The following is a 24,079-nucleotide window of genomic DNA, read 5'->3' on the forward strand; positions in this document are numbered from 1 at the left end:
TCAGTTGTAGCCCTTTCATACGGTTAAGTCGGTAGATCAGTCGTGATGGATCAGCAGGGCTCCGTGTAGAAAATGGTCCAGGCCAATTGGCAAAATAGGTATTGTAGCCCAAGGAGTGGCTGATGAACCTCTTCAGCTAGCCGGGCTAATTGGTGCTTGCTTCGGGACAGAGACGTTAGCCAGGAGAAGCCAATCAGATAGCCGATGATCCAGGTGAAGAGGTTCAGAGCTTGCGATAGGAATCCAGAGATATGGAGAATAAGAAGTCCGATACGCTCTGGTTTGAATCGCATTGTGCATCACTGGCAGAAGTTGTCCAGGCTAAAGGTTAGCTGATGACCGCTAGCAGTGGTTAGCTGACTACTAGCTAGTAGCTAGTTAGCTTCTGTTGGGGGTTCCGGTTCTGAAGTAAAGAAAATAGCAGATCCATACCACATTGGATGAGGCGGGTTGCAGGAGAGTATGTTGAAGTTGGGGTTAAGAAAAATATTTTAAAAATATATGCAAAGAAAAAATATATAGAAATATATATACACGGGACAGGACGAAGACAAAAGACGCCTGACTGCTACGCCATTTTACAATAGTGATGACATGTAATTACAGTAAAACATAGACTGTGTACAACATGTTTGTAGTGATTTAGCTATCTAAAAAAGTGAGTATATATACTTTGTAAAACATTTTCTGTTATTATAACAATCATTTGTGATGTTGTAGAGCTTTGGGTGTTGTCGTGCCGTTAGGTGGATGCCATTACGTTGCTTACTTTGTGGAAGGAATACTAGCATTTCTATAAACTTTGTTCCTGATGCATGTTTTAGATAACATGTGGGGAGACTACCTGGAGAAGGGTCAGATCTTGGAGAAGGCAGGTCTGCCCTCAGTAGACATCCACGGGGCTGTGGAGAGCGTCGGCCTGTACGTCTCAGCTGACATCGCTACCTCCTTCACCCTCCTGGTGGGAATCTTCTTTCCCTCCGCCACAGGTAAGACCTGGCAACCCAGATCCATAACTGGCAACCCAGACCATGAACTGACAACACCAGACCAATAATCCCAGCTGGCAACCCAGAGACATTTTGTCAACATTCTGAGAGTTGTCAGTAACTGATGCGTGTCCTTCATGTCCTTGTACTGTAGGTATCATGGCAGGCTCCAACAGATCAGGAGATCTGAAAGATGCTCAGAAGTCCATCCCTATTGGAACCATCTTGGCTATAACCACTACTACCCTTGTCTGTATCCTTTCATGGAGTCAATAGTAAAATCAAATCAACATGTATTTGTCACGTGCACAGGATACAGCAGGTGTAAATGGTACAGTGAAATGCCTACTTGCAAGCTCTTCCTCATCCATATCAATAGGCAGTGTTCTCCCCAAGTTGTTCAATGTCTAGATGCATCTGTCTTCCATACTGCATGTGCTTCTGTGTGTTCCTTAACATCCTGTCTTCCATACTGCATGTGTTTCTGTGTGTTCCTTAACATCCTGTCTTCCATACTGCATGTGCTTCTGTGTGTTCCTTAACATCCTGTCTTCAGATTTCAGCTCTGTGGTTCTGTTTGGGGCCTGTATTGAAGGAGCGGTCCTAAGGGACAAGTAAGTGAACTTGTCTGTAGCATTAGGCCACATCTTTGACATCACAAGATACATTCAGGTCCAGACAATAGCCTGTCTGCTTCTCAACAACATACAGTACAAGCTTGTAATTATATTTGTTGGTATGGCAAAGCACTTCAGATGCTGTGTTTGTTGGTATTGATAATGGCCCCGCTAACAGGTCCATGTCCTCTCCTGTCCTGTAGGTTTGGGGATGCAGTCAGTAAGAACCTGGTTGTGGGGACTCTGTCCTGGCCTTCCCCCTGGGTCATCGTGATTGGCTCCTTCTTCTCCACTGTGGGGGCTGGACTACAGTCCCTGACCGGCGCCCCTCGTCTCCTACAGGCCATCGCCAAGGACAACATCATCCCCTTCCTCAGGGTAGGCCCAGCCACAGGTAGCCTAGCAGTTAAGAGCATTGGGGCAGTAACCAGAAGGTTGCTGGTTCAAATCCCAGAGCTGACTAGGGAAAAAATATACCCATGTGCTCTTGAGCAAGGCACTTACCCTAATTGCTCCTGTAAGTTGCTCTGGATAAGCGTGTCTGCTCAAATGTAAAAAATCATACATTGGCTATCAGTGCCCTTCCTTATGGCTTTGTGGGTGGAGCTGTATTATACATACACACTGTGTAATTTCTATACAATGCAAAGCATCTAGTGGCCTGAAAAACACAGCCATAATTTAAGGTTTCTCTAGCTGCCACCACTGTTTGTACACATTGCTTGATACATTGCTCGGCTCTATGCTCACAGTGGCCCTACTATTAGATACATAATGATACACAACTAAAAACTACAGTGAACAAGAGAATAGAGTTGCGGTTGTCTTTGCTTACTCATTTGAATGAAGCTGAACATAGAAGTTAATTTGCATTCCCACATGTAAATTATTGTTGGTAGAAGAGGATTAGCTATATAAAAGAAGGGCATTATGTAACCCTGTTCTAGGATCAGGTTAAGCGACTGTGAAAAGTCTTGTAAAAAAACTGGCCTAGGACCAGTACTTAGAGGCCCAATGCACCCGTTTTTCAATCAATAACAAATCATTTCTCGGTAACAATTAAGTACCTTACAATAATAGTTTTCCATTAAAGTCAACAAAAACAGATTTTTTTAGCAAAAACATTTTTCTCTAGCAAAAAGTTAGACAGGACTTTCTGGGAGTGGTCCAAGTGAGGAGGGGAAAACTGAAAACTAGCTGTTATTGGCAGAGAGGTTGGAACCCTATTTGTCTTTTAAAGTTTCACTATGCAGAAATCGCTCCGCCAATTTCCTGGTTGCAAAAATTCAAGTAGTTCACCTAATTTCAGTTTATGTGATAAAACAAGCACACATATAGTGTAGAGAATCATTGTACCATCTAAACCGTTGTGAAATATATTTTCAATAACCAAACATATATTGTATTTTCAGCTGTTTGAAGCTGGTGTAAAAGATGCAAAAACTGAAAGTAAAAGATGCAAAAACAAAATGTAAGAACTGGAAGCATAGAAATAGTGCACATAGAACACATTTACCGCTTGTTAGAATTGCTTTAAATGTGAATGACGGATCTATAACTCACATTTCTATGTGCATTTGGTCGGGTCACCCAAAAAGTTGGTGATGTCACCAGACAAGCCGAAACTCCTGCCCATGCAAACCTGCTGATTAGGAGGTCCCGTGTATATTGAATTTTCAACCAGTAACTATCAGGAAATAACACTGATCAAATGTTTTCACATGTGTTCGTTTCATCTGCTGTTGTACAACCTGATGTGAAACGCAGGGAAAAATTGAATTTTGACTGCACTGGGCCTTTAAGGCTACAATACAACAATCAGCCTGAAATAAAACAAATAAAAACAAACCATCACAAAAAAAATAATGTATTTATAAAGTGTATATTTTTTTATTTTCTGGTGTAGGTGTTTGGTCATGGCAAGGCCAATGGGGAGCCAACCTGGGCACTGTTACTGACAGGGCTCATCGCTGAGCTGGGCATCCTCATAGCCTCTCTGGACATGGTGGCCCCCATCCTCTCCATGTGAGTCACACACACACACATACACATGCACGAAACAGACTAAACACACACATATGCATGCAGACACATCAAAAATGATTATGTAAAAGCAGGCAAATAGGGATGATTTCAAATCATATGTTGGGTGAACTTGCTGAACTTGGGGCCTCCCGAGTGGCACAGAAGTCTAACGCAGTGCTAGCTGTGCCACTAGAAATTCTAGGTCGCAGTCGGCTGTGACCGGGAGACCCATAGGGCGGCGCACAATTGGACCAACATTGTCCGGGTTAGGGAAGGGTTTGGCCGGCAGGGATGTCCTTGTCTCATTGCGCACAAGCGACTCCTGTGGCGGGCCGGACGCAGTGCACGCTGACACGGTCGCCAGTTGTACAGGTGTTTCCTCCGACACATTAGTGCGGCTGGCTTCCAGGTCAAGAGGCATTGTGTCAAGAAGCAGTGCGGCTTGGTTGGGTTGTGTTTCGGAGGACGCACGGCTCTCAACCTTCACCTCTCCCCAGTCTGTATGGGAGTTGCAGCGATGAGACAAGACTGTAACTACCAATTGGGTACCACAAAATTGTGGAGAAAAAGGGGTAAAAAATGTAATAAAAAATGAATTGCTGAAATTACTCCCATCAGCCAAAGTCATGTAGTTTTTACATGGGATAAAACAGACTCTTGATGACTCTACTTCCCTTCTCAAACACTGTTAATAAACCATAAACCATTTTAAACCATAAACATCTCACAGATGTTTAAAAAACATTATGGTCCTCTGAGGAGTAGTTTGGGCGGCAGGTAGCCTAGCGGGGCCAGTAACTCAAAGGTTGCTGGTTCATATCCCTGAGCTGACTAGGTAAATAATCTGTTCATGTGCCCTTGAGCAAGACACTTAACCCTAATTGCTCCTGTAAGTCACTCTGGATAAGAGTGTCTGCTAAAATATACTTGAATCAAATCACTTGCATTTTAACAACCACTTCACAAGTGAAACACCTCATTCCAGCCAGGCACTCTGTACACAATCAGCACAAGTGACTTTGTGTGGAAGGTCACCAAGTGCAGTGCTTCACAAACTGTGGGTCCAGTTATTAACTTACTGTTGAAAGTTATAATAGTAGAATGCATAAGGTAAAATTTTGAAATTGGGTAGTGCATCATCAGTATTCCTCTTGTCATGTCAGTCATTAGCTGAAATGGACTAGTTGATCTGGACATTTCTATTTATAACATGTCAGAAATGCCCAGATCAACAAGCCCATTTCAGCTAATGTTTCTAGGTTTTTTAGCCCATACATTTTGTAATAATGTTCGAGTCACACAAATATCACATGAATACACATTAGACATGGCATAATGTATTGAACTGCAGGAAATAAGCTTTAAACCTGAAAAATATTACCTACGCCAACAAGAGGGGTGTGAACAGTTTGTGTCATGAACAGTGCTTGTGCCCACAGAAATAGACATTGCGCACATGCAGGATGTTCCTCAATGCTGGAAGGGGGGCCTGAGTGAAAAAGTTTGGGAAACCCTGACCTAGTGCACTTTCTTGTGCTTCTGTGTTTTGCCATCAGTTAAGATGTATTTTAGCAGACTACCAGGCCTATACATCCTGCAACAAGTACATAACTGCAAAATTAATATATTGGAATTCCAAATCAATATTTAAATGACTAAATCGGTTTGGACTGAATTACATTTTGTGGTGCGCGATTTTTTTTCTACAGGTTCTTCTTGATGTGCTATCTGTTTGTGAACTTAGCCTGTGCTGTGCAGACTTTACTACGGACACCAAACTGGAGGCCTAGGTTTAAATATTACCACTGGTAAGTACAGTACAGGTGTATGTGCGTGGCTGTGTATCCGTGCATACTGTATGTAAGCGATGTAACACTCATTTGTATATGCGTGGGTGTTGGGTACACTTTCACTCCATTTGAATAATCTACTTTGCTTTCTCAGGTGACATATTGGGAAGCTTATTAAAATATCCTGTTGACTGACGGGAGGACTTTATGCAGACTCCAGCTAGAGAGGCATTTTGTTTTCTGGTGTTCTGATGGTAGCCTAGAAAGAAGGAACTTCCGTGTAATAAGCTTCAGTAGCTGAACAAGTATAGCACCTGTCGTGGAAATTCACCACTCAAACTCAGTGTAAAGGAATCAATCTTTAGTATCATGACCGGAGAGGTTCACATTCTCAATCAAAGTTTGATGAAAACTCTGAAATGGGCTTTCCCTCTCAGTCCTTTTATAGTGCTATACAAACAAGTCATATAAGCATGATTTACATTATTCATTATTAACATTGGTTCCTGCATGTGACTGAAAAGGCTTTTTCTCTCAAAGCTGGGACTTTGAAACTGAGATACTCCTTTTGGCTCCTATAACAATGTTCTGGGCGTTCTGCCAATTGGTCTGAGGAGGAGGTCACAGTCACCTGCACGAACCAAGATAGAGTGAGAGGAGATGCTGTTTACAATTCAATGCTAGCTCTTCAGACAACAACATTTTCCCTCACATTCCCTCCTTTTATCACTTTGTGATAATTATTGTTACATTTTAAGGTAAGCATTAGATTATGGCTTAAACTATCAAAGGAGGATCTATCAAAATACGTCTATTAAAGTAAGCGGAATCAACACATAAAACCAGACACTTTATCCTTTCAAACGCCTTCACTCTGGGTTGTAAAATCTAAAATACACACACATACACAAGGGATCTGTAGACCCAGAATATATAAAACCTGTTGTTTAACAAATCCCCTAGGGCCTTCAAAAAGGTGGTGCTGACTTATCAGCTCAATATTCGGTACTTAAACATTTACTTGGATCTACTCCAATTTCGGACAGTGTTCCTCGTAATGGAAAAAGTGTGTTTTAGATGACATTACCTTCTTGTTTAAATCACTGGTATATTGAAACTATCGAATTGAGTAATAATAATTTAAAATGGTCAAAAACGTATCTTATTCAATTTTCCCACTGTGTTAGGGTTAAGGTCTGTTTGAGTACCACTCACTGTTACTGCCAGCTTATCTATTGGTTCACAGGAAGCTTATCTTTAACCTAAACACCCGATGGCAGCCTCTAATATAATATCAGTCCCAATGCTCATTCCCTCTGTCAGTCATGTGACCTTGTATTGAAACATTTATTTCTTCAAATTACTAAGATATTGCATTATTAGAGTGCTATTTGAAAACAACTAATATTACCATTCACATACTGTCAACACTCATTAAATGTGACATCGAATCTTTCCATTTTACTATCTTTATGACTGTCTCTATTTACCTATGCTAGTCTCCATATCGGTTTCCTTCAACTAGGACCCCTCTACTCTTCCCAATAGGAAAAACCCTCTCAATCACTACTGCTAATACACATAGATCACTCTCAAACAATGCTCTGCTTTTACCCCTATTGTAAGGTTTAATAGCAAACATGATAACTTTCTCCTTATTGGAAAGCATTGTTTGAATTTTAGTCTACCCTAACAATGTTACTCTATATTTATTACCCATTTCTGTTGGATATTCACTCTCTGCTTCACGCTCATTTAATGTCTATTATTTTGAGAGGAATATGTAATGCTGGGAAATTATAAAATACATTTCTCAGACCCTTTAGACAGTCATACTCATCAGAACACTGAGGCTTTATTTCCCAGACCCTTTAGACAGTCATACTCATCAGAACACTGAGGCTTTATTTCCCAGACCCTTTAGACAGTCATACTCATCAGAACACTGAGGCTTTATTTCCCAGACCCTTTAGACAGTCATACTCATCAGAACACTGAGGCTTTATTTCCCAGACCCTTTAGACAGTCATACTCATCAGAACACTGAGGCTTTATTTCCCAGACCCTTTAGACAGTCATACTCATCAGAACACTGAGGCTTTATTTCCCAGACCCTTTAGACAGTCATACTCATCAGAACACTGAGGCTTTATTTCCCAGACCCTTTAGACAGTCATACTCATCAGAACACTGAGGCTTTATTTCCCAGACCCTTTAGACAGTCATACTCATCAGAACACTGAGGCTTTATTTCCCAGACCCTTTAGACAGTCATACTCATCAGAACACTGAGGCTTTATTTCCCAGACCCTTTAGACAGTCATACTCATCAGAACACTGAGGCTTTATTTCCCAGACCCTTTAGACAGTCATACTCATCAGAACACTGAGGCTTTATTTCCCAGACCCTTTAGACAGTCATACTCATCAGAACACTGAGGCTTTATTTCCCAGACCCTTTAGACAGTCATACTCATCAGAACACTGAGGCTTTATTTCCCAGACCCTTTAGACAGTCATACTCATCAGAACACTGAGGCTTTATTTCCCAGACCCTTTAGACAGTCATACTCATCAGAACACTGAGGCTTTATTTCCCAGACCCTTTAGACAGTCATACTCATCAGAACACTGAGGCTTTATTTCCCAGACCCTTTAGACAGTCATACTCATCAGAACACTGAGGCTTTATTTCCCAGACCCTTTAGACAGTCATACTCATCAGAACACTGAGGCTTTATTTCCCAGACCCTTTAGACAGTCATACTCATCAGAACACTGAGGCTTTATTTCCCAGACCCTTTAGACAGTCATACTCATCAGAACACTGAGGCTTTATTTCCCAGACCCTTTAGACAGTCATACTCATCAGAACACTGAGGCTTTATTTCCCAGACCCTTTAGACAGTCATACTCATCAGAACACTGAGGCTTTATTTCCCAGACCCTTTAGACAGTCATACTCATCAGAACACTGAGGCTTTATTTCCCAGACCCTTTAGACAGTCATACTCATCAGAACACTGAGGCTTTATTTCCCAGACCCTTTAGACAGTCATACTCATCAGAACACTGAGGCTTTATTTCCCAGACCCTTTAGACAGTCATACTCATCAGTCCTCTTAGTTATGAGGGCCCAGCAGGGTTCTCCTTCTCCAATGACCATCTACTCCTGGGCCACTACTCCGGGCCTGCGTTGGTCTCTTTGGCTCAGGACTCATCTCACCCTCTTCTGCACTACTCCAGGCCTGCGTTGGTCTCTTTGGCTCAGGACTCATCTCACCCTCTTCTGCACTACTCCAGGCCTGCGTTGGTCTCTTTGGCTCAGGACTCATCTCACCCTCTTCTGCACTACTCCAGGCCTGCGTTGGTCTCTTTGGCTCAGGACTCATCTCACCCTCTTCTGCACTACTCCAGGCCTGCGTTGGTCTCTTTGGCTCAGGACTCATCTCACCCTCTTCTGCACTACTCCAGGCCTGCGTTGGTCTCTTTGGCTCAGGACTCATCTCACCCTCTTCTGCACTACTCCAGGCCTGTGTTGGTCTCTTTGGCTCAGGACTCATCTCACCCTCTGTCAGAAGAACTTGGTACGGCACTCTCCAACAGAGGTCCTTCCAACTCTCTCTCCCGAAGTCTTTGACCACCACAAAATCACCTGGGTTGAAATAGTGCTGAGCTCCACCTGCCAAGTTCGGCAAAGACACCTTCACCTGGGGGAAACGTCTCATAAGAACACTGTTAAGGGTGACACAATTCTCAACCATGTCTTCCTCCATTTCTTGCAGTGACAACCTGTTCTTGAGAAAAGGTGTATTAGTCATCCTCGTGGGATGGCCAGTCAGCACCTCGTGTGGAGAGAGACCAGTGACTGTGTGGGATCTGCCCCTCATACTCAGTGCCAATGGAAGCACCTTTACCCATGTCAGGCTTGTTTCACCAATTAGTTTAAACAATTTTGTTTACAGAGTTTGCTTCAACATTGTTAGTCATGCAAATCAAACATTGTACAACCCCACCACCAGAGAAATGTCCTGCAAGCACAGTAAAAACCTACTGTACACCAATATCAGCCCCCTGCACCTCTCTGATTCAGAGGGGTTGGGTTAAATGCGGAGGACACATTTCAGTTGAATGCATTCAGTTGTACAACTGACTAGGTATCCCCCTTTCCCTTATTTATTCATTTATTTACAGGATCCACCATCCCTCTTTTTGACCATGTGACAATTTGGCAAGGAATTGGAAAGTACAGTGGGGCATGGCTGGTCTGCTCCACTCATCCAGCCATACACCCGAGGCGTCCTTCTCTGATGCATCAGCCGTTGCCTGCAGAGTCATTAACAGAGAAAGGGTTAGTGGAAGCTGGAACTGCTGCCATGTGAAGGAGGGGGAAACAGAAGAGGAATCAGCCAATTTAGCAGCGCGGTCAGCCTTAGTGTTCCCCAGAGGAATGTTGTCATTAGAGGAAGAATGCTCCTGACACTTAATTACAGAAACAGAGGAGTGCAGCTGGACCGCCTCCAAGATTACTTTGTGAAATCTCTACTTTGTGCAATCCTCTACAATGTTCCAAAATCATGCACAACACCGAACTCAGATCTACTATCAGTGTAAATGTTAACTGAGCAAAATATAAGCTATAGTCAAGCCAAATAGTTCTGCTGCCTGGGAAGATACGTGTGAGGGGAGTCGAGAACTTTCCACAGTTAAAAAAAACAGTCCAACAGCATAACCAACTAATTGATTCCCTTTTTCGTTTCTCTGGGCAGACCCATCTACAAAAAAACTAAAAGTCTGGATTGTCTAGACTCTCAAGTCTCTCAAGTCCAACCTGGAGCTACAGTCAGCTTCAATAGCTAAATCACAGTCATGGTCTTCACCGGTTTCTGCTGCAGGGAGAAGAGTTGAAGGGTTAAGAATGTTCTGATAGTCTTAACAGTCTTGCGGACATCAAATGAGCTGTTTTTGCCTGTTTAATAATTGTCTCCACCACATGGGGCATATGTACGGTTAGAAGAGACTTTGCCACAATATCAGAACATCTCACCAGTCCAGACCACAGTTTCACTTGCCTCCATCTTTTGCCCATAAATACAATCCTGCAGCGGTTGAACTTATTAATTGCCTCTAATCTACCAGTGGAGAGGGCGTGACCCTCAGAAGTGATGTCATGACCCAAATATTTAACTGGCATAATTGCATCTTACTGGGGGAAACTTTATGACCATTTTCTGCCAAAAGAAATCAACAATGCCTGAGTGTCCTCGTGACATATCTCTTCTGATTGTGAGCAAAACAACAAATGGTCAACATACTGAACCAAAACACTGCCTCCAGGATCAACAAAACAAGAGAAGATAAGAAAGCATGAGCTAAATCAATTACTAAAAAAACAAACTACCTGGAGGCACCTGGGATAAAAATGGTAACAGTGTTAGGCACCAGGGGTGCTCTAGCATGTACAGCATTGTTTATTATTCTAAGGTCTTGCACAAAATGATATTCACCAGATGGTTTCCTAACAGGTAAAATTGGTGTGTTTACAGGGCAAATTCGGGCAGAGAACCAGAGCGCCTCTTTCAACTAATGCACTATGGGAATGATTGTAAGGGATTTCTTCCATTGACGGAGAGGCGGACCAAAGCGCAGCGTGGTTATTTTGACTCATGTTTTAATAAATCACTTCACATTAACAAACTAACAAAAACAAGAAACGTGAAAACCCAAAACAGCCCTATCTGGTGCAAAACACAGAGACAGGAACAATCACCCACAAACACACAGTGAAACCCAGGCTACCTAAGTATGATTCTCAATCAGAGACAACTAATGACACCTGCCTCTGATTGAGAACCATACTAGGCCGAAACATAGAAATACCCAAATCATAGAAAAACAAACATAGACTGCCCACCCAACTCACGCCCTGACCATACTAAATAAATACAAAACCAAGGAAATAAAGGTCAGAACGTGACAGTACCCCCCCCCCCACGTCCCGCGGCTCTGGCGCGGGACGCGGACCCCACTTCACTATTGTCTTGGTCCGCCTCATTGTCCGCCTCCATGGCTCTCTAACCCTGGCAACCCCTCTCCATGACCCCACTGGACAGAGGGGTGGCTGCTCGGGACAGAGTACCCTGATATCGTGGAATTTGTGCCATTCTGAAAAAATTGTTAGTTGCTCGGGACAGAGGGGCGGCTGCTCGGGACAGAGGGGCGGCTGCTCGGGACAGAGGGGCGGCTGCTCGGGACAGAGGGGCGGCTGCTCGGGACAGAGGGGCGGCTGCTCGGGACAGAGGGGCGGCGGCTCGGGACAGAGGGGCGGCGGCTCGGGACAGAGTGGCGGCGGCTCGGGACAGAGTGGCGGCGGCTCGGGACAGAGTGGCGGCGGCTCGGGACAGAGTTGCGGCGGCCCCTGGCTGACTGGCGGCCCCTGGCTGACTGGCAGATCTGGAAGAGTCTGGCTGACTGGCAGATCTGGAAGAGTCTGGTTGACTGGCAGATCTGGAAGAGTCTGGTTGACTGGCAGATCTGGAAGAGTCTGGTTGACTGGCAGATCTGGAAGAGTCTGGTTGACTGGCAGATCTGGAAGAGTCTGGTTGACTGGCAGATCTGGAAGAGTCTGGCTGACTGGCGGCACTGGCGGCCCCTGGCTGACTGGCGGCCCCTGGCTTACTGGCGGCACTGGCGGCCCCTGGCTGACTGGCGGCACTGGCGGCCCCTGGCTGACTGGCGGCACTGGCGGCCCCTGGCAGACGGGCGGCACTGGCGGCCCCTGGCAGACGGGCGGCGCTGGCGGCTCCTGGCAGACTGGCGGCACTGGCGGCGCTGGGCAGACTGGCGGCACTGGCGGCGCTGGGCAGACGGGCGGCACTGGCGGCGCTGGGCAGACGGGCGGCACTGGCGGCGCTGGGCAGACGGGCGGCACTGGTGGCGCTGGGCAGACGGGCGGCACTGGCGGCGCTAGGCAGACGGGCGGCACTGGCGGCGCTGGGCAGACGGGCGGCACTGGCGGCGCTGGGCAGACGGGCGGCACTGGCGGCGCTGGGCAGACGGGCGGCACTGGCGGGGCTGGGCAGACGGGCGGCACTGGGCAGACGGGAGGCTCAGATGGCGCTGGGCAGACGGGAAGCTCAGATGGCGCTGGGCAGACGGAAAGCTCAGATGGCGCTGGGCAGACCGGAAGCTCCGGCAACGCTGGACTGAGTAGCTCTCGTAGCGCCGAACAGGCGGGAGACTCCGGCAGCGCTGGAGAGGAGGGAGACTCCGGCAGCGCTGGACAAGCGAGGCGCACTGGAGGCCTGATGCGTGGTGCTGGCACTGGTGGTACTGGGCCGAGGTCACGCACAGGAAGCCTGGTGCGGGGAGCTGCTACCGGAGGGCTGGGGTGTGGAGGTGGTACTGGAAAGACCGGACCGTGCAGGCGCACTGGAGCTCTTGAGCACCGAGCCTGCCCAACCTTACCCGGTTGAATGGTCCCGGTCGCCCTGCCAGTGTGGCAAGGTGGAATAGCCCACACTGGGCTATGCAGGCGAACCGGAGACACCGTGCGCAAGGCTGGTGCCATGTAAGCCGGCCCAAGGAGACGCACTGGGGACCAGATGCGTAGAGCCGGCTTCATGGCACTTGGCTCGACGCTCACTCTAGCCCGGCCGATACGCGGAGCTGGAATGTACCGCACCGGGCTATGCACCCGCACTGGAGACACCGTGCGCACCATAGCATAACACGGTGCCTGCCCGGTCTCTCTAGACCCCCGGTAAGCACAGGGAGTTTGCGCAGGTCTCCCACCTGGCGTAGCAATACTCCCTGTTAGCCCCCCCCCCCCCCAATACATTTTTGGGACTGACTCCCGGGCTTCCTTGCCAACCGTGTTCCCTCATATCGCCGGCTCATCTCTCTCTGGCTGCCTCTGCTCTCCTCACTGCCTCCACCTGTTCCCATGGAAGGCGATCCTTTCCCGCCAGGATCTCCTCCCATGTGTAGCAACCCTTGCCGTCCAACACATCGTCCCAAGTCCATTCCTTTTTGCGCTGCTGTTGCCGTTGCCCGTTACCACGCCGCTTGGTCCTGTTGTGGTGGGTGATTCTGTAAGGGATTTCTTCCATTGACGGAGAGGCGGACCAAAGCGCAGCGTGGTTATTTTGACTCATGTTTTAATAAATCACTTCACATTAACAAACTAACAAAAACAAGAAACGTGAAAACCCAAACCAGCCCTATCTGGTGCAAAACACAGAGACAGGAACAATCACCCACAAACACACAGTGAAACCCAGGCTACCTAAGTATGATTCTCAGAGACAACTAATGACACCTGCCTCTGATTGAGAACCATACTAGGCCGAAACATAGAAATACCCAAATCATAGAAAAACAAACATAGACTGCCTACCCAACTTACGCCCTGACCATACTAAATAAATACAAAACCAAGGAAATAAAGGTCAGAACGTGACAATGATACCCTTTTTGGCTTCTTTGCTAAGAGGGTACTGAGCTTTGTAAGATCTGTGGGTGCTTTTTGGAACGACCACAACTGGTGATCTCCTTTCATGCGTCCAATAGTATAGTTTAAAAAGTACTACAGTATATCTGTGTGTTTCCCCCACAGGGCTCTGTCTTTTCTGGGTATGAGTATGTGTCTGGCTCTGATGTTCATCTCCTCCTGGTATTATGCCATTGTGGCCATGTGCATCGCTGGCATGATCTACAAGTACATTGAGTACCAGGGGTATGTCTGGACTCTTATCCATTTCAATACATAATTGGATATCATTGGGTCAATGTATGAGTTAGCTATATAGGCCAGAGTATATATTCTGATGCTGTCACTCTCTCTGTCTCTCTCTCAGAGCGGAGAAGGAGTGGGGAGATGGGATACGAGGTTTGTCCCTCAGTGCTGCGCGCTACTCTCTGCTACGGCTGGAGCATGGACCACCTCACACTAAAAACTGGAGGTAAACATCCTTCCTCATCCATAGTCTTAAATATCCGGTATCTCCAACTTCAGATATGCATAACTACCTTTTCCTCTTCATACATTCTGTACTTTCTAACACTCTACAGTTTTTACTGTTGTTTTGTAGTTGTTTATTAGTACTTCCAGGTAGATTCTCATGTTCTTTGTCTCTCTTGCCCCTCCACTCTCCAGGCCCCAGGTCCTGGTGCTGTTGAAGCTGGATGAGGACCTCCATGTTTTTACTGTTGTTTTGTAGTTGTTTATTAGTACTTCCAGGTAGATTCTCATGTTCTTTGCCTCTCTTGCCCCTCCACTCTCCAGGCCCCAGGTCCTGGTGCTGTTGAAGCTGGATGAGGACTTCCATGTGAAGTATCCCCGTCTGTTGACCTTTGTCTCCCAGCTGAAGGCAGGGAAGGGCCTGACCATAGTGGGCTCTGTCATCCAGGGACAGTTCCTGGACAGCTACGGAGAAACACAGGCCTCTGAACAGGTAGGGATAGAGCTGTAACTTATTTCTCCGATAGCCTAATGTGTGTACAAGGAAAATACATTTTGCCGTACTGTAGCTTTATTGAATCAGTTCAGGATTGTTTGAAGGCTGTTAACTTCCTCGCTAGGTCATACAGTCCACTTTATAAAGCTATAAGAAAGAGATCGAATTTCTGTTGTCTCCTCTGTGCCAATAAGAATAAGTGAGTTTATTGCCAGCTTCATGATTACCTGCATTGTCTGCTCAACCTCGTCAGGCCGTAAAGAACATGATGGAGATCGAGCGGGTGAAGGGTTTCTGCCAGGTGGTTGTGGCGTCCAAGGTGAGGGAGGGCATTGCCCACCTGATCCAGTCATGTGGCCTGGGGGGCATGAAGCACAACACAGTGGTGATGGGATGGCCCTACGGCTGGAGGCAAAGTGAAGACCCCCGCGCATGGAAGACATTCATTCGTAAGACTCTGATTTACTGTAAACTAGCCTGGTCCTACACATGGATCTGACCCGTTCCCATAATAATATTCCAAACCATAACTGTCAGTGGAATTTCATAATTCCTATTAATTATACATTAATTAAATCACTCAGTCTATTTTATAAGAATTTGTAAGATTCCTATTTGCATAAAATAGACAGAGACCAGTCTTATCAAAATTAGATAATAGTATTTATTCTCGGAGCGCGCTGCCATGTAGCCACGAACAACCATTTACAGTGCCTTGCGAAAGTATTCGGCCCACTTGAACTTTGCGACCTTTTGACACATGTCAGACTTCAAACATAAAGATATAAAACTGTATTTTTTTGTGAAGAATCAACAACAAGTGGGACACAATCATGAAGTGGAACAACATTTATTGGATATTTCAAACGTTTTTAACAAATCAATAACTGAAAAATTGGGCGTGCAAAATTATTCAGCCCCCTTAAGTTAATACTTTGTAGCGCCACCTTTTGCTGCGATTACAGCTGTAAGTCGCTTGGGGTATGTCTCTATCAGTTTTGCACATCGAGAGACTGAAATTTTTTCCCATTCCTCCTTGCAAAACAGCTCGAGCTCAGTGAGGTTGGATGGAGAGCATTTGTGAACAGCAGTTTTCAGTTCTTTCCACAGATTCTCGATTGGATTCAGGTCTGGACTTTGACTTAGCCATTCTAACACCTGGATACGTTTATTTTTGAACCATTCCATTGTAGATTTTGCTTTATGTTTTGGATCATTGTCTTGTTGGAAGACAAATCTCCGTCCCAGTCTCAGGTCTTTTGCAGACTCCATCAGGTTTTCTTCCAGAATGGTCCTGTATTTGGCTCCATCCATCTTCCCATCAATTTTAACCATCTTCCCTGTCCCTGCTGAAGAAAAGCAGGCCCAAACCATGATGCTGCCACCACCATGTTTGACAGTGGGGATGGTGTGTTCAGGGTGATGAGCTGTGTTGCTTTTACGCCAAACATAACGTTTTGCATTGTTGCCAAAAAGTTCAATTTTGGTTTCATCTGACCAGAGCACCTTCTTCCACATGTTTGGTGTGTCTCCCAGGTGGCTTGTGGCAAACTTTAAACAACACTTTTTATGGATATCTTTAAGAAATGGCTTTCTTCTTGCCACTCTTCCATAAAGGCCAGATTTGTGCAATATACGACTGATTGTTGTCCTATGGACAGAGTCTCCCACCTCAGCTGTAGATCTCTGCAGTTCATCCAGAGTGATCATGGGTCTCTTGGCTGCATCTCTGATCAGTCTTCTCCTTGTATGAGCTGAAAGTTTAGAGGGACGGCCAGGTCTTGGTAGATTTGCAGTGGTCTGATACTCCTTCGATTTCAATATTATCGCTTGCACAGTGTTCCTTGGGATGTTTAAAGCTTGGGAAATCTTTTTGTATCCAAATCCGGCTTTAAACTTCTTCACAACAGTATCTCGGACCTGCCTGGTGTGTTCCTTGTTCTTCATGATGCTCTCTGCGCTTTTAACGCACCTCTGAGACTATCACAGTGCAGGTGCATTTATACGGAGACTTGATTACACACAGGTGGATTGTATTTATCATCATTAGTCATTTAGGTCAACATTGGATCATTCAGAGATCCTCAGTGAACTTCTGGAGAGAGTTTGCTGCACTGAAAGTAAAGGGGCTGAATAATTTTGCACGCCCAATTTTTCAGTTTTTGATTTGTTAAAAAAGTTTGAAATATCCAATAAATGTCGTTCCACTTCATGATTGTGTCCCACTTGTTGTTGATTCTTCACAAAAAAATACAGTTTTATATCTTTATGTTTGAAGCCTGAAATGTGGCAAAAGTTCGCAAAGTTCAAGGGGGCCGAATTCTTTCGCAAGGCACTGTATATACAAAATATGACGTCATAGGTTATAAAACGTTTTTCCTCCTATCAACCAGGACCCAACAAGTTGAAAAGTTCATTCCAACCCACTAGCTCACTCACTCCAGACACACACTTATCTAGATTAACTTCTGGAATCTTCACCTTCATCCATCACTATTTAGAAGACAGTTCCAGATAATGGAAAACCCAGGAAAACACTCTCTGCCTTATCTAAACATCCCAGAGCTAAGTTGAGTCGGTTCAACCATAGGTTAACGACCCATTTTGCTTTCTAAAAAACCCACAATTCCAGTCCCCTCCAACCTGGCTGGAATGGTATTTATTTGATTTAATTACCCCCTGTTTCATGCTCCACAATCCCTTCCTTATGAATTAATATTATTAATCAGATATAATAAAACAGAGTATAAGTTTAATTAGTTATAGTTATATTTAAAATGTAGATATTGTTTAGTCATTATTCATAAAATTCCTAACAATAACCTCATCCCAGTTTCTCCATGAGAGCATTGGCCATCTCTATGTTTCTATTGGTTTGGTGGACTGTCCTTCAGCCTGTATGGTATTTGAAACATTACGTGCTGACTCTTTAGTTAACTGATAGCATCAGCATTGAATTGTATTACATTACAAATTACACAAAGTTAACATATTTACCTCTCTGTGCCCCTCCCCACAGACACAGTCCGCTGTACCACAGCAGCCCACCTGGCTCTGATGGTGCCCAAGAATGTTTCCTTCTACCCAAGCAACCACGAACGCTTCACAGAAGGCACCATCGATGTGTGGTGGATCGTCCATGACGGAGGAATGCTCATGCTGCTACCTTTCCTGCTCAAACAGCACAAGGTAAAGTCCCGCGCACATCAATGCAGAAACTCTGGGAGCATTTACTGTTTGGCCACCATGACTTGAGAGAGACTAAAGAATAATGGATTTGTTGGTCAGAAAATGATCTACAGGGCCTCCCGGGTGGTCTAGGGCACTGCATTGCAGTGCTAGCTGTGCCACCAGAGACTCTGGGTTCGCGCACAGGCTCTGTCGCAGCCGGCCACGACCGAGAGGTCCGTGGGGCGACGCACAATTGGCCTAGCGTCGTCCGGGTTAGGGAGGGTTTGGCCTTGTCTCATCGCGCACCTGTGGCGGGCCGCGTGCAGTGCGCGCTAACCTGGTCGCCGGGTGCACGGTGTTTCCTCTGACACGTTGGTGCCAGGTTGGATGCGCGCCTCCGGGTTGGATGCGCGCTGTGTTAAGAAGCAGTGCGGCTTGGTTGGGTTGTGTTTCGGAGGACGCATGGCTTTCGACTTTCATCTCTCCCGAGCCCGTATGGGAGTTGTAGCAATGAGACAAGATAGTAACTACTAACAATTGGGGAGAAAAGGGGGTCAAATAAAAAAAATTAAAAAAATAGATCTACATTTACATTTTAGCAGACGCTCTTATCCAGAGTGACTTACAGGAGCAATTAGGGTTAAGTGCTCAAGGGCACATCGGCAGATTTTTCACCTAGTCGGCTCAGGGATTGGAACCAGAAACCTTTCAGTTACTGGCCCAATGCTCTTAACTGCTAGACTACTCCATTCTTACCATGGTGTGTGTTTCAGGTTTGGAGGAAGTGTAAGATGCGTATCTTCACTGTGGCCCAGATGGATGACAACAGTATTCAGATGAAGAAGGACCTGGCTACGTTCCTGTACCAGCTGAGAATAGAGGCAGAGGTGGAGGTGGTGGAAATGGTGTGAGATGTTCTTCCTTAAAGCTAATTATGTAATGATGGTGGAGACGGTGAGAGATGAACCTCCTTAAATCTAATTATGTCATTATGGTGGAGATGGGGAGAGAAGTCCCTCATACCAGGAGTCAAACATGCAATCCAACTAAGAGTTTCCATTTTTAAATCACTTCTCTCCCCTTAGTGTTTTCAAAGGTCTGGTATTTACATACTACCATATTAATAATTTCAGCATGACAGCGACATCTCGGCCTACACGTATGAGAGGACTCTGATGATGGAGCAGAGGTCTCAGATGCTCAGACAGATGAGGCTGTCCAGTGCAGAGAGAGAGAGAGAGGTACCTATTACACATCAACAACATCCACAGAATTACACCTGTCAGACCAAACATACAGTGCCTTGCGAAAGTATTCGGCCCCCTTGAACTTTGCGACCTTTTGCCACATTTCAGGCTTCAAACATAAAGATATAAAACTGTATTTTTTGTGAAGAATCAACAACAAGTGGGACACAATCATGAAGTGGAACAACATTTATTGGATATTTCAAACTTTTTTAACAAATCAAAAACTGAAAAATTGGGCGTGCAAAATTATTCAGCCCCCTTAAGTTAATACTTTGTAGCGCCACCTTTTGCTGCGATTACAGCTGTAAGTCGCTTAGGGTATGTCTCTATCAGTTTTGCACATCGAGAGACTGAATTTTTTTCCCATTCCTCCTTCAAAACAGCTCGAGCTCAGTGAGGTTGGATGGAGAGCATTTGTGAACAGCAGTTTTCAGTTCTTTCCACAGATTCTCGATTGGATTCAGGTATGGACTTTGACTTGGCCATTCTAACACCTGGATATGTTTATTTTTGAACCATTCCATTGTAGATTTTGCTTTATGTTTTGGATCATTGTCTTGTTGGAAGACAAATCTCCGTCCCAGTCTCAGGTCTTTTGCAGACTCCATCAGGTTTTCTTCCAGAATGGTCCTGTATTTGGCTCCATCCATCTTCCCATCAATTTTAACCATCTTCCCTGTCCCTGCTGAAGAAAAGCAGGCCCAAACCATGATGCTGCCACCACCATGTTTGACAGTGGGCATGGTGTGTTCAGGGTGATGAGCTGTGTTGCTTTTACGCCAAACATAACGTTTTGCATTGTTGCCAAAAAGTTAAATTTTGGTTTCATCTGACCAGAGCACCTTCTTCCACATGTTTGGTGTGTCTCCCAGGTGGCTTGTGGCAAACTTTAAACAACACTTTTTATGGATATCTTTAAGAAATGGCTTTCTTCTTGCCACTCTTCCATAAAGGCCAGATTTGTGCAATATACGACTGATTGTTGTCCTATGGACAGAGTCTCCCACCTCAGCTGTAGATCTCTGCAGTTCATCCAGAGTGATCATGGGCCTCTTGGCTGCATCTCTGATCAGTCTTCTCCTTGTATGAGCTGAAAGTTTAGAGGGACGGCCAGGTCTTGGTAGATTTGCAGTGGTCTGATACTCCTTCCATTTCAATATTATCGCTTGCACAGTGCTCCTTGGGATGTTTAAAGCTTGGGAAATCTTTTTGTATCCAAATCCGGCTTTAAACTTCTTCACAACAGTATCTCGGACCTGCCTGGTGTGTTCCTTGTTCTTCATGATGCTCTCTGCGCTTTTAACGGACCTCTGAGACTATCACAGTGCAGGTGCATTTATACGGAGACTTGATTACATACAGGTGGATTGTATTTATCATCATTAGTCATTTAGGTCAACATTGGATCATTCAGAGATCCTCACTGAACTTCTGGAGAGAGTTTGCTGCACTGAAAGTAAAGGGGCTGAATAATTTTGCACGCCCAATTTTTCAGTTTTTGATTTGTTAAAAAAGTTTGAAATATCCAATAAATGTCGTTCCACTTCATGATTGTGTCCCACTTGTTGTTGATTCTTCACAAAAAAATACAGTTTTATATATTTATGTTTGAAGCCTGAAATGTGGCAAAAGGTCGCAAAGTTCAAGGGGGCCGAATACTTTCGCAAGGCACTGTACATAACAATAGTTGTGGACCACAGTGAAGGACATATTGAGCTGGTTTAGGTTTAATCTGGGGCTGGGAACCAATACACTACATGACCAAAAGAATGTGGACACCTGCTCGTCGAACATCTCATTGCAAAATCATGGGCATTAATATGGAGTTGGTCCCCCCTTTGGTACTGTAACAGCCTCCAGTTTTCTGGCAAAGCTTTCCACTAGATGATGGAACATTGCTGCAGGGACTTGCTTCCATTCAGCCACAAGCATTAGTTAGGTCGGGCACTGATGTTGGGCGATTAGTCCTGGCTCACAGTCGGCGTTCCAATTCATCCCAAAGGTGTTTGATGGGGTTGAGGTCAGGGCTCTATACAGGCCAGTCAAGTTCTTCCACACTGATCTCAACAAACCATTTCTGTAAGGACCTTGCTTTGTCATGCTGAAACAGGAAAGGGCCTTGCCCAAACTGTTGCCACAAAGTTGGAAGCACAGAATCATCTAGAATGTCATTGTATGCTGTAGCATTAATATTTCCCTTCACTGGAACTAAGGGGCCCAGCCCAAACCATGAAAAACAACCCCAGACCATTATTCCTCCTCCACCAAACTTTACAGTTGGGGCAGGTAGCATTCTCATTGGCATCCGCCAAACCCAGATTTGTCCGTTGGACTACCAGATGGTGAAGCGTGTTTCATCACTCCAGAGAACACATTTCCACTGCTCCAGAGTCCAATGGCGGTGAGCTTTACACCACTCCAGCCGATGCTCGACATTGCGCATGGTGATCTTAGGCTTGTGTGCTGCTGCTCGGCCATGGAAACCCATTTCATGAAGCTCCCGACAAACAGTTATTGTGCTGACGTTGCTTCCAGAAGCAGTTTGGAACTCGGTAGTGAGAGTTGCAACCGAGGACGACGATCCCATTCTGTGAGCTTGTGTGACCTACCACTTCGCAGCTGAGTCATTGTTTCTCCTAGATGTTTCCACTTCACAATAACACCACTTACAGTTGACCGGGGCAGCTCTAGCAGGGCGGATTGACTTGTTGGAAAGGTGGCATCCTATGACGGTGCCACGTTGAAAGTCACTGAGCTCTTCAGTAAGGTCATTCTACTGCAAATGTTTGTCTATGGAGATTGCATGGCTGTGTGCTCGAGTATACAACTGTCCACAACAGGTGTGGCTGAAATAGCCAAATCCACTAATTTGAAGGGGTGTCCACATACTTTTGTATATTTAGTGTATCTACACTATAATTAAATGAAGCAATGAATGGCCATGCATTTCAAGTCACTCTAGTATGGACATTATGACATTGTATCCCCTGCACTCTGCCCCCTATAGGCCCAGCTGGTAAAGGACAGACACTCTCTGATCCGTATGGGCAGCCTGTACTCAGACGAGGAGGAGGAGGTGGTGGAGCCTGTAGCTGATAAGATCCAGATGACCTGGACCAAGGAGAAGTACGAGGCAGAGAGGAGGAACAGGAACAATGCACCAGAGAACTTCAGAGAACTCATGAGCCTCAAACCGTGAGTCACTTGTTGTTGGTCTATTGGAAGGCCAGGAGTTTTTCTTGAGATACGTGATCTGACTTGGAAAACCCCCAGGCCTTTCACATGGTTAGGAAAATCTCCATCCGGCCCCATCTGAGGTATTCCACTCTCGCTAGTCTTCCTTCTTTACTCTCTCCTCCTCATCTCCTCTCTCTCTCTTTTCTTCCTCTGTCATCTTGCAGACAGAGAATTGTTCATCCTTTGAGTGATGTGTTATTCTGATCACTCTGTCTGTAAATTCCTGTGAATAATATGTTAATCTGATCACTCTGTCTGTAAATTCCTGTGAATAATATGTTATTCTGATCACTCTGTCTGTAGATTCCTGTGAGTAATATGATAATCTGATCACTCTGTTTGTAAATTCCTTTTAATGATTTTATTCTGATCACTTTGTCTGTAGATTCCTGTGAGTAATATGTTAATCTGATCACTCTGTCTGTAAATTCCTTTTAATGATATGTTATTCTGATCACTCAGTCTGTAAATTCCATGCAATGGATTGGATGGCAGGGTGGGGTGTGCTTTGTTATGTGAACTGCACTTGATGTCTTTCTGCTTTATGACTGAGTTGGTTCATGCTGTCCACTGTTGGATATCTGAACATTATTCCAAGGCATTGTTAAAGGGATAGTTCACCCAAATTACAAAATGACATATTGGATTTCTTACCCTGTAAGCAGTCTATGTACAAGGTATGACAGCAATATATGCTTTGGTATAGTTTTCTTGGCACCTTTTCCACATACTAACGTTTTAGCATTTGTGGCACAAATCCCATTAAAATCATGGGACCAATATTCACATTTTGTGCGCATCATGTTCAAAACGTATTTTTTTTTTTTGAGGTTCAAAATCAATTGTAGATACTTTCAGATGATTTGGACACGATGAGTGAACAATTATAACATCGGTCCCATGACGTGAGCATGTGGAAACAGAGCCAGGGAAACTGGATTGCTGTCATTCGTTGTCCATAGACTGCATACGGGGTAAGGAAACCAATGTGTAATTTGGGTGAACTATCCCTTTAAATAATTGAATGTTCTGGATTGCATTTGTAACATCTGTATGTGGTTGTGTCCCAGGGACCAGTCCAATGTGCGGCGGATGCACACAGCAGTGAAGCTGAACGAGGTGATTGTCAACAAGTCCCATGATGCTCGCCTGGTGCTGCTCAACATGCCGGGGCCGCCACGCAACACAGACGGAGATGAGAACTGTATCCTTCACTAACAGCCGCTCTCATTGTACTGGACAACACTGGTCTTAGAGGTCTGTGTGGTACAATATTTCATTTTTTAGGACAATGTTTTAGGGCTCATTATGGGGTTAGGGAGTGTAATTTGGGGAGTGTAATTTGGGGTTGAGTGTAGCATGAGTTGTGTAAAAGGTGAAAGAATGAGTAGGAGTAGATGGCCAGCCAGCATACACGAAAGATTTGGCAATGTGACCCGAGATGAAAGACTACTGGCTTTTAAGCTGAACATCAAATCTGTTGCGTACACAGATTTGCAGATGTAATCGCAGGTGCAGTGATGCAGTTGCTGGTTATAACAG

General features: G+C 45.1%; 1 protein-coding gene across 4 annotated transcripts in view; it reads left to right on the forward strand.

The window, feature by feature from the left end:
- The window catches only part of LOC139411617 (solute carrier family 12 member 4-like), a 61,073-nt gene that overhangs the window by 33,945 nt on the left and 3,049 nt on the right, over positions 1 to 24,079 (forward strand). For 3 of the 4 annotated variants that reach the window (XM_071158200.1, XM_071158201.1, XM_071158202.1), the window contains exons 9-23: positions 825 to 989; positions 1,144 to 1,242; positions 1,546 to 1,603; positions 1,810 to 1,984; positions 3,513 to 3,631; positions 5,341 to 5,439; positions 14,039 to 14,158; positions 14,280 to 14,384; positions 14,708 to 14,876; positions 15,133 to 15,328; positions 17,899 to 18,068; positions 18,824 to 18,955; positions 19,184 to 19,291; positions 22,308 to 22,495; positions 23,608 to 23,741. In XM_071158200.1, coding sequence (XP_071014301.1) covers positions 825 to 989; positions 1,144 to 1,242; positions 1,546 to 1,603; positions 1,810 to 1,984; positions 3,513 to 3,631; positions 5,341 to 5,439; positions 14,039 to 14,158; positions 14,280 to 14,384; positions 14,708 to 14,876; positions 15,133 to 15,328; positions 17,899 to 18,068; positions 18,824 to 18,955; positions 19,184 to 19,291; positions 22,308 to 22,495; positions 23,608 to 23,741 — 2,037 coding nt within the window. Of the gene's footprint in view, positions 1 to 824; positions 990 to 1,143; positions 1,243 to 1,545; positions 1,604 to 1,809; positions 1,985 to 3,512; positions 3,632 to 5,340; positions 5,440 to 14,038; positions 14,159 to 14,279; positions 14,385 to 14,707; positions 14,877 to 15,132; positions 15,329 to 17,898; positions 18,069 to 18,823; positions 18,956 to 19,183; positions 19,292 to 22,305; positions 22,496 to 23,607; positions 23,742 to 24,079 lie in introns of those variants that run through there. The other variant, XR_011634613.1, reaches the window with a different exon arrangement.

The sequence above is a fragment of the Oncorhynchus clarkii genome, chromosome 6, assembly GCF_045791955.1.
Source record: "Oncorhynchus clarkii lewisi isolate Uvic-CL-2024 chromosome 6, UVic_Ocla_1.0, whole genome shotgun sequence".
Classification (NCBI taxonomy): domain Eukaryota; kingdom Metazoa; phylum Chordata; class Actinopteri; order Salmoniformes; family Salmonidae; genus Oncorhynchus; species Oncorhynchus clarkii.